The following is an 18,475-nucleotide window of genomic DNA, read 5'->3' as shown; positions in this document are numbered from 1 at the left end:
CTTCCGATCTGTGAAAGCTTGAATACACTAATATTTGCATTATCATCATTACCGACAGTATTAACCAACAAAAAACTCAACAAACTGTTATTATATTACCTAATAAACCACCAATGAAAAGGTGAAAATGACAGACATAATCAAATTTATGTACTTGTAGTACCAATAGCGAATAATCCTTTGTGCGATGATAAGAGAGACTTATCAGATGACCAAAGACGACCCACCGCGGTGAAAGTCAGTTCCGGTATTATCCGACACCTGTAAATACGAGATGAGAGAGTACGTCTGTGTGCGTGTGTGCGGACCATGCGTTTGCGCCCATTTGACGCCGAACCGCGGAGAGTAGTGTGCGCGCATCGCTGTGCAAAACACGAAAACGTCAAAAAAACAATGTGTTCGTGTAAAGTGTTAATGAAACTATAATTAACTATTAAATAATTTATAATTAATAAATTAAAAAAAAATACAAAAATGGCGCAGCTTTTAAGATTAATTCTTGTAGTTGCATTAGTAACGCTTATGAAAGCTGAAGATGATTTGAGAGACTTTGAATTCAGTGATCCAGATGAAGTGATGATTGCTCAAGAGTCGAGGCAGTACCAGACTGTAGTGAAACCGCCTGTTAGGATAGTGAAGCCAACTGGAGTGACAAACTCACACAGACCTCAATACAACCTGGATTCTTTTGAAGACAGGTCTGCAGATGTCTTGGAAGAATATGAAACATCCCCTAGAAGAACTTTAGTGAAGAATTATAAGTCTTCTCATAAGATAAGGGCTAAGGATGGGATGATAAAGGATGCGGTGATTAAAGCCTTGGAGAGGAAGGACCATGTGGGCAAGTTTGCTCAGATCCTGCCCATCATCAGGGCGATGTCTGGGAACCAGAGAGTGGCGTTAGCTTCGCTGGTGACAAGTCAAGTCAGTACGCCGCCTGGGAGAGCTCCACTGAATCTTGCACAGGTGAGAATGAACGTTGTGTAAACTGGTTAAGGTTGATTTTAGAGTACCGAAGATCTGAGATTCATGAAAAAGTCTGAGTTTTTCGATCTTACTCTGTTCTTTCTGTATTGATCTACTTGATGCAATCTATGAACTTTTAAGTCTGTTAAGTTAGTCACTTCTAGCATAGCTATTTCATAGAAATCAGGTTGATATCTATAGAAATCATTGGCTGTAGCCAGTGTTTGATTTTATATTTCTGTTTACATGATGTTGCATATAAAAGTAGTCAGCTAAGAAATATGCAAATTAATTGCAATCTCATTTCCTGTTCGATGTCAAAAATACTATAAATCAGAACTAATAATATCATTATACAATGTAAAGTTTATGCATGTTTTCAATGCATTAGCATAGTTCATATATTTTCGTATCTAGTCCAATCATAACGTAACAATCGTAATTATTATCTAACCATTTTTGAGGTGAAGTCCGTTTCATGTCATTGACCAAAACATTACAAATCTATCGTTTGAGAAAATCTTTTATTGTTTAGCATTACAATATGATAAGTATCCCACGAACAGAGCGATTTAGATGAGTATCAAAATCTATTAAAGCATTCAGAAGTTTGTAGGCAACTGTTGTACTCACTATTTTCCTATCTTCATCTCAATAGTTTAGAGACGGTACATTATGCTCAATATATCTTCTTAACTAACTCCACTAGGTACTATTCAAAAATACATCTATCTAGTACCTACCAATCCACAATAATGTATTGCTAATTTCTTTTTATATACGCTTATAAGACTTAGTAACAATTATCAGTACAATAGGTATATCTTCTAAACCATGCGTGAATTACAGCGCGGATGACTATCTGACACGATTACCTAAATTATATGAATCTGACAGCCGTTTCACCCGCGTCACCTAGATTAAAAGAAGCCCTTCTAATAAGCTAACACCAATATTGTTTTTAAATACAAGCAATAGTTCCTGCCAACTATGTTCAAGCAAACAAACATTTATAATATTAGTCCAGAATATTGTATTTGACCCAATTCTCCTACATTTCACAAACAAACAAAACTTCGCATAAAGTAGCAACTGAAAGTAATATTTGCCCATATAGTCAGAAGAAAGTGCCCATATCATTAGTGTTGACACGGCACGGCCCATTCACCTGTTTATCGCCCATTCTGGCTTGTCACTGTATGTCGATGTTCTTGTCAGTGGACTTTCCCAGATAACTGGGATGTTTGGGTTGACGTTGTCATGGTAACGTTGGGGAGACTTACACCGATGTGTATTTTTGATATTAGTTGGAATTGTCCCTTCTATGTATTGAAACGACGCAATTTTAGAATTTGAATATACCTTTAATGATTTATGCCAGAAACCGGGTGTGCCATACTAGTGTGTGTAAAAACTTATGGACTCGACCACTATTAAGCCCTCCTGAGCTTACTTTACGACAAGACATTATGTGTGTTCATTTACACACACACACAAGTATATTTCACCTATTTTCGTGGGATACAACATTATACCTATCTGGGCAAACAAACAGTCAGCCAAATAGTTCGAACCGCCAATGCTTTCTTGAGTAATAATAAATAATAAAAACCTAATACAAGGAAGCTTTATAAAGGAACAATGTATCGACAAACCCTCCATTAAAAAGCTTCGAAGCATCATATCACTCTCACAAGAAAACACCACGTTTATTAAGATAACAAGCCATACAGTTCAACAGAACTGCATTTAATTAAACACTACTTTTTGCCAAAGTTACACCATTGTTTTACATAGTTATTCAAAAGTCTACGAGAACTGCTTACACTGCAAACTTTTAGTCGACCGACAGTTTGCTCGGGCTCATAAATCTTTATGGAAATGAATGGTAATGGAACAACGATCAGGTATTTGGCTGGAAACAAAACGACTAAAACACAGATTTTTCTTTCAGGTTTTTTTTTCTCGGCCAAAGTTTTAAACCGGTCTGATACCGAAAAAAACCTGAGCGTTGCTACGTGTCTCTTTCCATTCATGCTCATACTGATTTATAAGCCCAAAGCAACTATCGGCCGACTAAAAGTCTTCAGTGTGCGGGAACTCTTACCGTTTCCCCGGCAATACACTCGCGGCCAAACAAAAATGCTCCACATTATTATTTACGACACAATACGGTGAGAGAATTGGTTCGCACAATTATTAAGTTTTTACTTTTCCGTTTCTCTGGTGCAAGCGTGTTGTAATTGCGTCTTGTGAACCAACGTTATGTCTAAAACTAATTGTATAGAAATACTGCGTTCAAGCGATGTTTTTGCGGATATGCGTTTGCTGCGATTGATTTTCCTGGTGTTTCTTTGACGTAGACGCAGTTGAATCAAGTTTCATTTGTATCTTAATGTACGCCTAATTATTCAAAGCCTGTAAGAGTAAAACGCGTTAGTTATTTAAATTCTACTGATTATTTTAGATTGGTTTAGCAGAACTCAAGAATGATAGCTTATAAACCAAAAATTCCGCAGAACGATGCAAACGAAAGTAAATAAATATTAAGCACGCGGTTTTGTGGCTTAAGTAATTTGCAATTTGTTTGATTCGCGGAAGTATTGTTTTGGAAATATTCATAATAATTATATTGGATTGCAAAACTTTGTGCTGTACAGACGCTTTGATATAATAGATGCAAACTTTCGTAATGATTTATATTATCTTTATGCAACTAATCTACATGCACAGTATTCAACTAGTTTTTCCATTTCATAAGCTAATTTAATTAATGAAGAATTGAAGAAGGAACTAACAAAAAGGGTTACATTTATTTCACTTATGCACACCTTTAAAGGGTATAATCGGAATCATTGTAGCGAAGAGCTTTCAGGAAAAACTTGCATGTTACTATAAAATATCACGTCTATAATTCATGACAGCATTGAGTGACATACAAATAAAACCACTTGAATCGAAAGAAAAATGTATAGAAAACTTTACAGATTCTGATAAAGTATTACCCATTTCACTTGTTAACTTTTTACCGATAAATTAATTACTATTATACTTACAAACATGCTATCTCATTGTTCTTGCTAAAGTATCGTAATCGTTCATAAAGAGATTTCATTCGATCTCCAATATAACGGAACTGGGTCATTTTTTTTTGTGGTGCAGTGTAATTTTCACGCAGCTTCGCAGTGTACGAGTTGTCTTCATTGTTGTACTATACTTTCTTTGTTTTAATTAATTAAGAGAAGTTGTAAAATTAACTTTTTCTGTACAGATTGTTGACGTAAATAATTTAATAGCCTTTATATCTTTGCAAACAATACTTTTAAAAACATCCCATTTTTCATAATTTTACAGAACATTTCAACATCTTGATCAGCCTTTTTATTGTCTTAGGTCCCTTCTGATATAGAGAAGGAATAGTTTTACTTATAAATTATATACCCAAGTAAATAAAATCATTTAAGTTCAAGTTCTATTAGCAACTTATTTGCAAAGACTTGTCAGAATTCTGGGGTCACGAGCCAAATTTCGCTAAATACCTGATTTCGTGCAAAGTGCTGTAATACTAAAATCAATTGTCCACACAATTATCAAACGGCAGGTGTCAACATTGTCTGTCGCCATTTTCTTTTATTTACTAATTGTACCGTGAAGTGTTCGTGTCGTGAACTGGTTTGTTTGAGACCCTTTTGTAAAGAAATCTTTAGTGTTACTGTGGTAGTGGCGGTCCGTTTATTTTGAGCTGGTTGTTGCCTGCAATTTTCCTTGTATTTAAAAGAAATTACGACCAGATAAATCTTGCCTATTATAGTCGCATGGGTCCTTTTTATCTTCCCCGTAATTCATTTTGTTTCGATAGACTGACAAACAATTAAGCGAATTAAATGTGTCATATTGATGCCCTTGCAGGACTTAATTGATTAAAGTTTTACATTCAAAGTGGGTCAATGGCAGAATTTTTGATGAAGAATGAAATAAAATCAATTGTTTAAAACTTAATAAATACTTATTTCTTTACATGGCTTGCTTTAACAGTATCTTTCAGTTCTGCGCTCCTTACATTCTGTTCAAATATGAAACAGAAAAGTTCCTTTCTTAGCTATCAAAGTGTACTGCTATTACGTACCTATATAGTAATCATATTTGTGTACCTAAGTATATAGTGAGGAGGTAGGTTACACACTCTCTTAGTACTCAAAGGTTGTAGAGGAAAAGGTATCTTGAAATTGCCCCCGAGCGAGGCCAACATGGGTCACAGTAGAATATCATTAAATAACGTAACTAAATGTCAAGTCTATCACATACTTATGAGGTAACTACCGTAATGTTGGTAATTTAAACGTCAGACTTTCACTGAGACGAAGTTTATTTGGCATAAACGTTTTAACTGGTAATAAATAATAATAATTTAGTGCGGGTTTTATTTTCCTCTTCCTGTGATAGACAAGATAGTTATGATATAAGTTTGAAGATAGCATTCACTTCGACTTATTGCTGTTAGTTTATCATATCCAAAATCCGAGACAAACTACACTATATTACAACGAGAAAGTGAACAAGAAATTAAGAAAATAACTGTGATGAAAAACACCAGACATTCAACAAAAATGTTCTAATCTTATCCTTGTCTGACAATGATTAATTTATCAAAAACAGTGCAGCGCTTTCAAATCGGCGCGGGCGCAGCTCGGCATCCGATCCGATGCACTTGAGTGGCTCTCAAGTATTCTAACGTTTGTCTATGAATATGTAGCAGAAACTGCATCTTTGTGGCGCGAAATGTAGAAAATATTGAGGACATCTTATGGTTTAATGGCGGCTGATTTATAAGCTGATATGAGAATAAAATGAGTTGCAATGGAGTGCAATAAAATATTGAATTGAATTGAATTGTAATTAAATTACTAAAAAGAACATAGAACTCATAAAGTACCTACCAATGTAGAGGAGAAAAAACCCACTGAATAGTAACGAATGATTTTCCTAGCAATAATGATTAATGTTTATGTTTTCATGAAAGACTAGCGTTTTCCCGTGGCGTTATTCGCTTTTCGTGAAAACGAACTCCAGTACCGGATAAAATATAGATTATGTTGACCGGGGATAGTTTGTGTTCCCAATAGTGAAAAACCGGCCAAGTGCGAGTCGGACTCGTGCACGAAGGGTTCCGTAAATTACAGTTAAATCAACCTATCTCAAAAACTATAAGAGATACTTTGATCAAACCAAAAATCGTTGAAAGAGTTAATTAGCATGCATCACCTCTATTTTTTTTAGAATTTTATACCCCGTAGTTATAAAAATAGAGGGGGGGGGACATACTTTTTACGACTTTGAGAGCTGATATCTCAAAAACCGTTCACTTTAAGAAAAATGTTTTTTAGAAAACTTTATATCATTTTAAAAGACCTTTCCATTGATACCCCACACGGGTATGTACATCGAAAAAAAAATTTTCATCCCTCAGTTACATGTATGGGGGGCCCCACCCCCAATTCTTTTTTTTACTATTTAGTGTCATATTTTTGTAGCGGTTCATACAACACATATTCCCATCAAATTTCATCACTGTAGTACTTATAGTTTCCGAGTAAATCGGCTGTGACAGACGGACAGACGGACAGACGGACAGACGGACATGACGAAACTATAAGGGTTCCGTTTTTGCCATTTTGGCTACGGAACCCTAAAAAAGCAATTTCCGTAGCTTCGGAGCCTTAACAGAAAAATCAATAGACCTTAATTAATTTTGTATTAGATTTATTTTGCAAAAGGGAAATTATTGCTTTTGCAATTGTTCATGATTGTATACTTGACAATATAATCATTCAATAGAATCAATACTCACATCGACTAACACCATTGTAATGTTGCTTTCCACAGGAAATATCTTAGCAATTATACATTCACTTGCAGTCGTTATTACAAGCGGTACAAAAAGACTGACTCTATGAAGGGAGAAAAGAAATAAAATTGTATGTTTGTCAATTGCCTGTTCGTTGACGTTTTCCCCATTCAAGAAGAAAATCTTCATATACTGGGATAATAAATAACCTGACTGTAATTCTTATCGGTCCAGGGTATATTTTAACCAGAGTATCTTCATAGACGCTTCGGTTTTCTTTCTCCTCCTTGATGGATAAGTTCTATATTCTCTTTATTTCTTTTATGTCTTCCTTTATTTAAATACGTTATTATAATATCTTTAATTAAATTAAATTACACAAGTTACTACATAGCTAAAAGGCTAGCTTAACAGGTAAGTAAGTGCTCAAAACTTAATTGCCATAGTACCATTTTTTCCTATATTTCGTACCCTGCCAAAGAACTAATTCTTTTTTTATTAAGCTTTCTTTCCACTTGTTACACTAAAACATATTATATGGGAATGTCTAAAACAAACATGAGGACTTGTGATGAATGTATAATGAGGCATGCGGGCACTAATTGTAGTTTTCACTTTTGTCGCAAAAATATTTTCGAGGTCAAAAGCGTGGTAGAAATTATGTGTGTGTATCGTGTGAGGAATTGTACGCACAAGTTCATATATAGGTATATCAACCAAAGGTTGCTTATTTTAATACGGTTATTATGAGTACATCTTAAATATTGATTCAGTGAGGCTTTTACGATAACTGACTTGAGAACCCGTGCAGTGACGCAACAATAATTTCCAGACAAATCGATATTCGCCGAGATGGTGTATCGACCAACCTTTATTGGGATTCTATAAAACTCGATCAACAACTCGCATTTCACTTCGATTCGTAATGTCATTTCATACTTTAGGGGAGGTAGGGGAGCGATGGGCACTTTTTCACATTTATTGCATAAAAAATCAGATTTTACAGATAATCAACTTTTATTGCCATTTCTTATGTTTGGCTAGATAAAATCAAAGAGCTATCCTAAAAATTACAATCAGTTTCAACATTACGAGATATTTAAACGGTTTAAATAAAACCGTCGACACGTCAAAATTTTGTTTAGTCTGACATGCTTTAGTTGGTACTTACGTAGTGTTTAAAGTTACTTTTTGCTTTTTATAGGGTTTATCGTTTATAACATTTTGTCATAATAATTGCGTACTTTTTTGGGTCGGGGGTTTTTTTTAATTTATAATTTTATTTTATTTCATGGTTTTTTAAAGGAGCTCCTTAATGTTTCCTTCTTTTTATGATGGGTTCGCTAATGCGATCTCAGCCAAAGGAAGCTGTTTAACAATCCTCATGACAAACTGGCTCTGGGAGAATTGCACAGATTGAGAAACAATAAAGATGGACCTTTGTTGATCCAGGGTTATATATCATTCTAGGGTTTCATCCGCCACATCCCATTTCCAGAATTAGGTTCTCGTCAATTAGAAACATGAAGAAAACTAGTCAAGACAAATTAAACGAGCCCAAACTCGATGGGTTTACTAAAAGGCAGTTCAGGGTTACCTATCTTCGTGTCCTAACAGCAGACCAGCTCAGTGGTTCCAGAAGACATTAGTATTTCAAATTTTAGATCCCACATATGCTTGCAAGTAAACTGAGCGTGTAACATTCCTATCACACCTAACAAACGAGCTGATGACCTTGATATACAACACCCCGTCGTTTTTGCGTCGGGGGTTAAAAAGAATGGTTTGCGACGGGAAATTCCTAAAGATTTAATATAACGAGCAATACAAGAGGTATCAAAAGGTTAAAAAATAAAATTAACAGCTGATAAATATGGAGTCCCTAGATCAAGTTGGCAACGGTACCTGAAACAAGATTCTATAAAGGATTTTTAGCGCAGATTTATAACCTCACAAATTTTCACTGAAGAAGAAGAACAAAAATTTACAAATTATACATTACATGGTATGTCCAAGCCTCCCTACCATAGGGAGCATTGGACACTTTTGACTTAGTTTATAAAAAAAAAAATCGGTAAAAAAACTTAAGTAAAACGGTTTTATCTTATGTGCACTGAAAACTAGAAAATAAAAAATAGTTACTTACCTGTCAACCTACGTAGGTGGTTAGTCCCGGTCATATTAGACTAAAATAAAAACGTGGGGCCCATAAACTATTGCTGTAGTACCTCTTCTAGAGGTATAATAGGTGTGGATTGCATCGACTTACTATAATCGTAACTGGAGATTTTGACAATCAATCATTAATAATAGAAAATACACATACCTTTCATTAGTTTTCTCTTTATAACGATCCGAAACCGCAACAAAATATTTAAGTACTTTTACGAGTGTTTGTTCTTGACAACTCACAGAAATGACAGATAGTCTATGGATGAACACCGTTACCAGTCGGTAACGTAAACTACCCAATAAAAAAAAAACTATGATCAAATCAGAATAAAAGGACCCCCCCCCCTTTAATCTGATTTGATCATGTCTCCCAACTGCCCATCTCTCCCCTACCTCCCCTATAGATAGACAGATTTTGGCAGATCTGTCAAAATCTCGACTTTAATTTAGTTCAACTTGTCAACACGCTCGATAGTGAAGCGCTAGTGTAGTTTGACAATGTCAATCACGAAACTTTAAGGTAGAATTCCGTGGGTCGCGATTGTCGCAGCCGCGCGCGACAAAAGTCAACCTATGAAAATGTATGGCACCGCTGTCGAGGGCCGCGACAGTCGCGCGCGGACGACGAATTTCGTGAGCCGCTGGCGGCCGTACGCTTCTCAACATGGTCTAGCGCTTAATAACATCTATAGAATTTTAGTAAAACCAGAATTAAATTGTTGACAATGCCACGAGCAGCTTACGAAATTCGTCGGCCGCGCGCGACTGTCACGGGCCTCGGCAACGGTGCCATACATTTTCATAGGTTGACTATTGTCGCGTCCACGGAATTCTACCTTTAGATCGAAGTCGAAGTGAGAGTGATGTCGAAGTGAGTTATGATATTTTATAGAATCGACATGCTTAGTTAAATACCAAACTGATTGGTTTTGTTACACTGTGATAGCTAACGGTATATTTAAACTTTAATAACAATTTACTTAAGGATTATTCAAATGTTATTATATTTAATTGTATTGCGTCAAAAGAAGCGTTCTATTTTAGGGCGAAGTACATGTAGGCAACTGTCGAATGGATTATAATAAGATAACCCCTGATCAAGTTAGAACTAGTGAGTAGCAAAATTGGATTTCACTGACTTTTTTAGACAAAAATTGTTTATACTTGGATAAACCAAGAAAATGTTATCGACCCACAATATAATCATGTATTAGACTAGTGATTATCATACGGTGATGCGTGTCGGAACCACGGTCGCGTGCCATATAGTCAGGAAATCGTGTGTCTGTATGTTTGCATGTCTCGTGGTTCCTGTCGGATATCATTGTTTGTTTTCTTCTATGTCAAGGTTATTGGCACTTGCTGATAAATTACCATATTCAGGGTCCAACTTTTTCGTTGGAACGACAGTGCTGTGAATAAAGCCGTGAGTTTGACTCTCGGGTTTGCCCTTAGGATTCTTTGGGGCGTCCTGATGGTGGTGTTCAACACCTATGTCTCAAATCAAAATATAGACTGGAGATTGAACTGGGCTATGCAGTTACTGAATGAGTCAAACCAATACCACACGCAGCATCTGATATTTAAACCCTCAGCAGCTGTATTCATTAGGTACTACCTAATATTACATTCGTTTACAAACACCGTGCTCATTATTTCATCCACACAACAACCATTCGCCATTTTCACGACACAAAGACACGGACGTATTACAATACAATAAAACCATATAATATCTACAATGAAATAACAATCGTAACAGTGTCCAGTGGACACATCGAGTTATCTCTCAATGTCCGATGACTTTCGTTTTCGATCAGCTTACGTCACTTACGTCAAAACTTTCGCTCTATGGTGTTGTATCTGCAGCGGTGTAGTTTACTGGTTCTTACGTTAGTAAAGGTTAAATGTGGTGAACTGGCGTAAGTTCACTACAGTTTGATTTAGAATGATATGGTAGGTACGTTATAGGTAATAGGGATGGTATAAACTAATGTTAATTTGCCTGTAATGTATGTAACAGTATCATCGGTGAAAAAAAAAAACAAAGAAAAAAGTCAGAAATTGCTATAACTTCTTTGAGTGAGAATAGGCAAAATTATGAGATTAATTTCAGTTTTAAAACAATTTTTTTGACAAGAAGCGCCTGTAAGATCATTCATTAGGTCAATAATTAATACATATGTATATTGATAAACGCGATGAATCATTATTGTATGACCAGAGATTTTACAATCTTATGTAAATAATTTATTGAAAAATTGCTGTTCTTTATATAGCAGTCTCCATGAAATACAGTGCAAATCGCAATTACCTGGATATTTGTGGGGAAAGCGATTTAATTATTGGCAGTAAAGGTGACGATTAATTTTTTTGTTCACATTTTGCGAATCATTAAACATAAACTTTGCATTTAGATCGATCGTTAATAATTAATTTATTAAAGACACTAACAATTTTATCGCTTTTAATCGGAGATTGTAACTCAAAGTGTATTAAGCTCAGTGTAGGCAATAAAGTTTCAAGACGTCAGATTTATATAGGACCAGCTATTTCCCGCGGTTTCTCTTGGGTACCGGCGGAACTCTTCTTGCCTATCTTTACTTAGAATGACATGTTAATTAGTCCCGCATTATATGTGTGATTTTATTTTCTAACCGAGAATTTTAATTTCAATGAAGTTGTATTTTTTAAATATTTTTGATCTACTTTGATACAGAGTATCGCAAATAAGAACAAATTTAAACCTTCTTGGCAGTCGGATAAAAAAACTGTACAAAAATAGGTAACAGAGTAGTATCTCTAAATCCCATTCTCGTACAAGCCACAGTTACACTATCAAACAATCTAAGCCATAATGCACATGATAGGTATCGAAAGAATGAGTATCCCACAAAACTGGAACTAGGTCTTCTCATGGCCGTGAAATGGCCATTGTAAGGCCTTAAATGCACCTACCACGTTGTAGCGTACAACAAACCTAAACAATTAGTCATAAAATAATCAGCTGCAATGTCGAATGGTTTGTTTTGATTTTAATATGGGAATTTCAGTTTGTTGTACTCATTAAGTTTGAGAATACTTTGTTCAACATCTGAATTGTTATTACTCTTAGATAATACAATTATTTGTGTCATAATCTTTTCGTACTATTTATACTTACACTTCATAGTATTCCTGCGATTCTTACTACACTTAAGCAACTTTCTTTCAATATGTTTCTGATAGTTATTTCCTTGGTCTGCTGTTTTGTTTCTCTTACCTCAATACTTGATCAAAGTTCTCATTTCATTCATACTTGGATTCTTCCATTACTGTTACTTTACAAAGTCAAAATTCTCAACAGAATACATAAAAACATTTTGCTGTTTCCAGGTGAGATCAATGTTCAGTAACAGTGACAACACAACAGACCTTATGCTCCCAATTCTGTTAGACATGGCCAATTTAATACGAAGAGCTGTCAGATCAGGGAAGGAACCGAGGGAAGTCAGACTGCCTTATGAACCAGCCAAACCACAGTTACTCAGACGATCATTCACTGAAGCTGAATTAGATGATGAACCATTTGACATGGGAACCGAACCCCAACCTATAAGGAATCGTAGGATATTCCCGAGGAATCACACTAACAAATACACTCCAGTATATGGAGACTTAAATAGGAGAGTAAAGACCACAATACAAAAAGATAGTAACGTCACGAATAAAAATGATGATGTAAGTAAAGTGGTTACTAAAAATCCGTTCAATTTTCATCAAACAGTACAGTGAATAAAATTATTGCAAGAATAACCTTCTCGGGTTAATCAATTCATAAGAAGTCGTACAATCAACTGACCAACATTGTCTGAACATGACACAAATTCTTAAGATCAATAAGTTGCAGTACAAATAAAACTAATATTCACAAACTATCCTACTAAACTATCAGAGTATACTCCTCAAAACTGAAATTAATTCTATGATCAATTCTTATTTCAGCGGAATATAACGACATCATCCACGACGACCCCAGAGCCTACAACTTCAATAGCAGTGACAAGGACCACATCAACAAGCGTGTCAAGGTCAGACAATGTGACCTTGGACCTGACGGCAGAGTCCACCAACCAGACGCTAGCCCAAGACTTGCCGGTAGCTGAGAAGCTGAGAGCCTTGAATAGATACACCGATAGAAAAGGTGAGATATCAAGTTACCGAATTTCTCTTTGAAACAGTTAAAACAACACTGACACTGTTTAGTTGTAGGATGTAGGACAAAGATGTTTATAATAAACTTGACAAACCCGTACCAGATTTCGTATCAAATATAGCTGAACAAGTTGTCACAAATGAAGTAAATGATATAACCAACAAATATCAGAATGACGAAAAAGCAAAAGAATGTGAAAATAAAAAAGGAAATTAACTTTTTACCAACGTGTTACATTGCGCAAGACGTGATTCGTCAGAAATTGGTCTGATCTTTGAACTCGTCTCGCGTCACGCAACTTGTACTTATAAACCACTTGGGCTTAATGTTGTAACATTATCAAAAAGAGAGTAGATTTTTAGGTCATTTTCAAAATCTTTTTTTGTTAATCCTAAAGCTCAAAAAAAATATATTTCTTCTTTCTAGGATCCGCTTTCCGCCGTGGTACTTACCAACCGAAGCCCCCATCTTTGATACGGCGTACAACTCCTGAGCCAGCCTCACCAACTCCACAGTCTTTACCTAAGAGAAGACCAATTCCTGCAAGAAAGTTACCTACGTCTGCTGCAGATCCAAATAAATGTGAACTGTTTACCAACACCTTGTGTCTGCATTCTGAAGATTATCCAACGTAAGTAAAGAATTAAGATAAGACTGCGATACCTTTTGGCAACACATACAGTTTTATGTATCTCACACAAACGACCATTTTTTATGAAAAATTGAAATATGTGATTTAGATCAGAAAAAAAAAACAAATAATATTGCTGTTTGATGATTTTCTTGTAACTTATAACTATACTATACTTGAATTTACCTACCCAATAACATGTATGCTTCATGTCACTCCATAAGACAATAATTGGCGTAGTTCTAGAGAAATCTTAAAACAGGATACATTTCATCACACAGAGTGCCATAAAATCAAAAATCCATCAGCTCAAAAGATCGTAGGCGCCGAAAATTTTCTCGAAACAGGTTTTTTGACGACTGATATTTCGTTGTATAACCAGGATTGTATAGAAAGCAAGAGTAATGTGCTAGCGAAAGTGATTCTTGCGGGTTATTCGGTTTGCGAATGTCATGTGAATTTCGCTAAACGATATGCGTGACTGTTTCTTTTGTAAACCTCTTGTTTTCATTATGAGCATTTCATCGTCATTTGCTTCAGGCAGATCTCCCTCATTATTGTTTACGTCCTTATCAGCTTTGTTCATCAGTTTACCTACATTTATAGCTAGGGCTAAGGGCTTCTCAATCATCTACTATTCCATTGTTTGCTTCGTATGTTCTACTTGTACTTGAATTACATTGACTCGATACCGTTATGACATTTTAATGTCTTCATTGTCTTCGCAAAAAGTAATGTTCGCCGATTATCTGTTCACTTTTGAACATGTGTTTTTCTGTTTACATAATGAGTGTACTTTTACGTAATAATAGTAGAGACGTTCGTTTGTTTTTCTTTGATATTCAATTTTGTCTGCGGTCTTGAGTCGTTGGCTATCGAATCGGAACGAATCAACCTTGAAGATGGATTTGCATAACGGTTTCTGAGGGAGACTAACTGTATACTCTTGTAATTAGTTTTTTAATTTATTATTCAAGCAATACTATATTTCGTTGTATACAAATTGGTGTGCTTAAAGACTTTACCCTCGAAACATCCTACCAAAATGTGGAAAAATTCAAAATCTACCTAAATACTACTTCTCGAACTTAAAAAACGAGTACTTCTACTATCCTGTAACATACGACTGGACTATTCCACCATATTATTTTGGATCTTTGTCTTCTTATAAAATGGATAAAAACGATACTAACAAAATATCTAAATCTTATTCCAGTGAAGCGATCGTGCAATCAATAAGACGCAACAAGGCAGCTGCAGCAGCTCTGCTCGCTGACTACAAGGACCCTGGTGAAGGAGTCATTGATGGAGTCACAGCTGCACAAGAAGCCAAATATAATGAACAGCATTATCTTGTTTCTAACAGGTAAGAAATCAGTACTTTTGATCAATAAGAAAACGAGGATTTTCCACTGTTATACAAGGATACCGAAGCTAGCCCACAATTACTTACTTGCCCAGTTTTCTTGTTTCAAAGTCAAGAATTGGTTTATGAACTAGATTCCATCTGCCGGCTTAAAATAATATCGGAGTACTAAAATTATTTTTTGCCGAAAACATATTAAATCTTGGTTAGGTACCATACAGAGCAAACATTTGCGATCTTGGGTTAACCTTATGATTATGACAAAATTGCTGCCTATTGATTGATCCATAACTGTTATACCTAGCATATTATTTTTAAACACACTTACATATAATACTCCCATTTCTCTACCAACCAGACGAGGAGACACAGCCAATCGCGACTTTGCCGGAGCCGGAGAGGCAGGGTTCATGTGCCCCAGCACCGTGAAGTATGCTCGGCCTCAGCGAGCTAGAGCCACCTCGGGGCAGTGGAAGTACATCGTGAACACAGGGGAACATACCCAGACGTTGAGGCTGGAGAAGTGTTTGTAAGTAGCGTACTGATAGAACAAAACTTTAGGGGGACTGAGAGTTGCTGCATGGTTTTTGAAAAAGCTTATTACGTCCAACGATTAGAAGGAGTCAACCCTTAAAGGACAAATTAAAGATATGGAACATGGTTGGATTCTAGTTATAACAAGTCTGTGAGGGTCCACACTAACGCAGATATGGATATATCTTAATCATTGCAGTTTGAGCAAGTTAGCTTTAAAAAAATAAATAGATATAAATGATGCATTGATTTCCAGACACAAAAAAAAACACTGATATAATAATGAAGTCCAAACATGCAAAGTTATTCCATCAATATCAAAAACCATTCGTTTGTTATGCAATGTTATGATCAAAGGCAGTTATTAAATTACACTTACACAACTATAAATCAAAATAACCAAGCGGATGTCAATTATTTCAGCAACAAGTCGCCATCTTGCAAGAATATAGTTATTTAGCTCTAGATTGTAATCAATATTAGTATAGCCGTTTACGACATGCAATTAGAGTCTGACAAGTAAACCATTTTGTAAGAATCACTTGACAGTCTAGCTTTATTATTTGGGCAGATTTCTAGTGATTGCCTTTAGAATATAATAAAAGTTACGTTCTCATTGTATTCGTTATTGGTATTGGTTAATTTAATTTGAAATATTGCAGGAAACCCAAAGAATCATGCACGTATTTGACGGACAACTTCAAGTCGAAATGCGTCCAAGTTTATAATTATCATCGGCTGCTAACTTGGGATCAACAAAATGGGCTTCACATGGATATATTCAAGGTACAAAAACTAAGTATTTTAAGTAGCTTTTTGTAGAGGAAGTATCTTAGAATACTTACAGCAATCTCTTGTTGATCATAAATACTACACAAAGGTTTAACATAAAAAAATACTTATCATTTCAGGTTCCAACATGCTGTTCCTGTCACATTGAAGGCTACAGCGTGTCATTCCCGCCACTCGGCCACAGACTCCATGAAACCTCCTCAGAACACTTCCCTGGAGAAGATTTGTCTTCAGAGACTGGAAACCATGCGTTTGAAAACGTCCAGTCAACTATACAAAAACCAAAAATAAAAGCGCCTCCTTTCACTCACAAGAAACCTCTCGAATCCTTCCCTCCATTTACGGATAATCACAATTTAATATCTGGTAGTCCTTTCAGCAAACAAAATGACAACGAAGACTCGGTGCCTCCAAATCCCATTGACTCGTATGGAAATTCATATTTCCCGGACTCTTTTAACCAGGCTAGCTCTGTTAGGCATGTGAAACGACCACCTTCTGCTAGAAACCCAACTTCAACCAACTTTGATGAAGTCACTTTACCCAGTTACCTGGAACCACCAACACCATCGGCCGGGTCATCATTCAACTTTATCAAAGACTCATCACCTAAATTCAAATTGCCTGGCAGCCAGTTCAAAAGAAATACGCCGGGTAGGACCAGCTTACCAACACGCAGACCTATTAGAAAGAAGATATCTGGAGGACCGGACGACCTAGTGTCATCAGGGTCCCAAACTGTCGAATCATTCCCAAACAGCAGTGTAGATACGGTAGAAGAAATCAACGATTATGAGGAACCAGATATTGGACAAGCAACATCAGTAAACACTCAAAAGCCAAGAGTTACCATTACTCCAAAGCTTACGGCACACACAACAGAAAAGAGTACAAAGGTCCACAAAGCAAGAGAACCTATTAACAATAATGAACAACAATTTACAGCAAATGGTAAACGAATAAACTACAACTATCATCCAATAATAGACTTCTTTGATGAAGACAAAGAAATTGAAACCGATGAGTCTATAGATAGAGAGGACATTGAACCTAGCTTTATACCAAGTGCAGAATCTGAATGGAAGCCAATCAATCACCCTCCTTCTCGAGATAGCCAAATAAACATGAGCGGTAGAAGAAAAACATAAATAAAATGATGTAACATTATAAATATTAATTACGGTGATCTTATCAGTATGATGAATAGTTGAATGAAGTGTAAATGATGCAATTATTCATGTTCTAATTAATGAGTTATGTAGAGTATCATTTGAATTAATTAAGTTAGAACGAGCAATTGAGACGATTTTTCTGCTGATGTTATTTTTGGTACTGCAAGTTTGTCTGATCAATGCGAAGTTTTTAAAAGAGAGATTATCATATTGATAACAATCATGAACTTTCTAGAATGGAATAGTTTTGTTTTATCTTGATCTTTGAATTCACCGTGTGCCTACTATCTTATATCTTTATGTATATCTTTGAAGGTATCGCTTACAATACCATGCTCCCTAAGGCGAGTATTAAGATTGCATCAGCCATTCAACACGTTATCGGTCTCGACTGCTTGTCTTATTCCCCAGAGTAGCATAAGTTCCGCAATATTGTAAACTTTCATTATCGAACGAAACCAAAACAAAGTTACAATGTAAATTGTTAATATTTATTGTTAAATTATTATTTTGTAATTTATTTAAATTATGCTAAGATTATTTACAGGTCAAGTTTTTTATGTTAGTTTTATGTTTTCAAAGACTTGCTATGAATAAAAAAAATTAAAGTACTTTACTGTCGTGTTTATTTTCACACACTGATGGATGATCCTGTCTTTAATCTGGAAACAGCTAGAACGCAAGTCACAAACTTTTATAAAGATTAAAGTTAACAATACATTTAACCGAACTGATCCAGTTAAGTGGCTTCAAAAGTGAAAGCCGCACCAAAGTTGAACGATCTACGTGAAGATATCTCACT

At 35.7% G+C, this 18,475-nt stretch overlaps 1 protein-coding gene across 1 annotated transcript; it reads left to right on the top strand.

Moving 5' to 3' along the window:
* The first annotated feature begins 345 nt into the window (after positions 1-345).
* LOC124630447 (neurotrophin 1) lies at positions 346-18,234 on the top strand. The gene is made up of 8 exons (XM_047164356.1): positions 346-966; positions 12,359-12,703; positions 12,968-13,166; positions 13,605-13,809; positions 15,026-15,175; positions 15,534-15,704; positions 16,372-16,495; positions 16,621-18,234. Exons 1-8 carry the CDS (start codon positions 475-477, stop codon positions 17,647-17,649), a joined length of 2,715 nt encoding a protein of 904 aa, XP_047020312.1. The 5' UTR covers positions 346-474; the 3' UTR covers positions 17,650-18,234.
* The last annotated feature ends 241 nt before the right edge of the window (positions 18,235-18,475 follow it).

Source organism: Helicoverpa zea, chromosome 5 (assembly GCF_022581195.2).
Source record: "Helicoverpa zea isolate HzStark_Cry1AcR chromosome 5, ilHelZeax1.1, whole genome shotgun sequence".
Taxonomy (NCBI): domain Eukaryota; kingdom Metazoa; phylum Arthropoda; class Insecta; order Lepidoptera; family Noctuidae; genus Helicoverpa; species Helicoverpa zea.
Note: the sequence above shows the minus strand (reverse complement) of the source record. Positions and strands in the feature narration are given on the sequence as shown.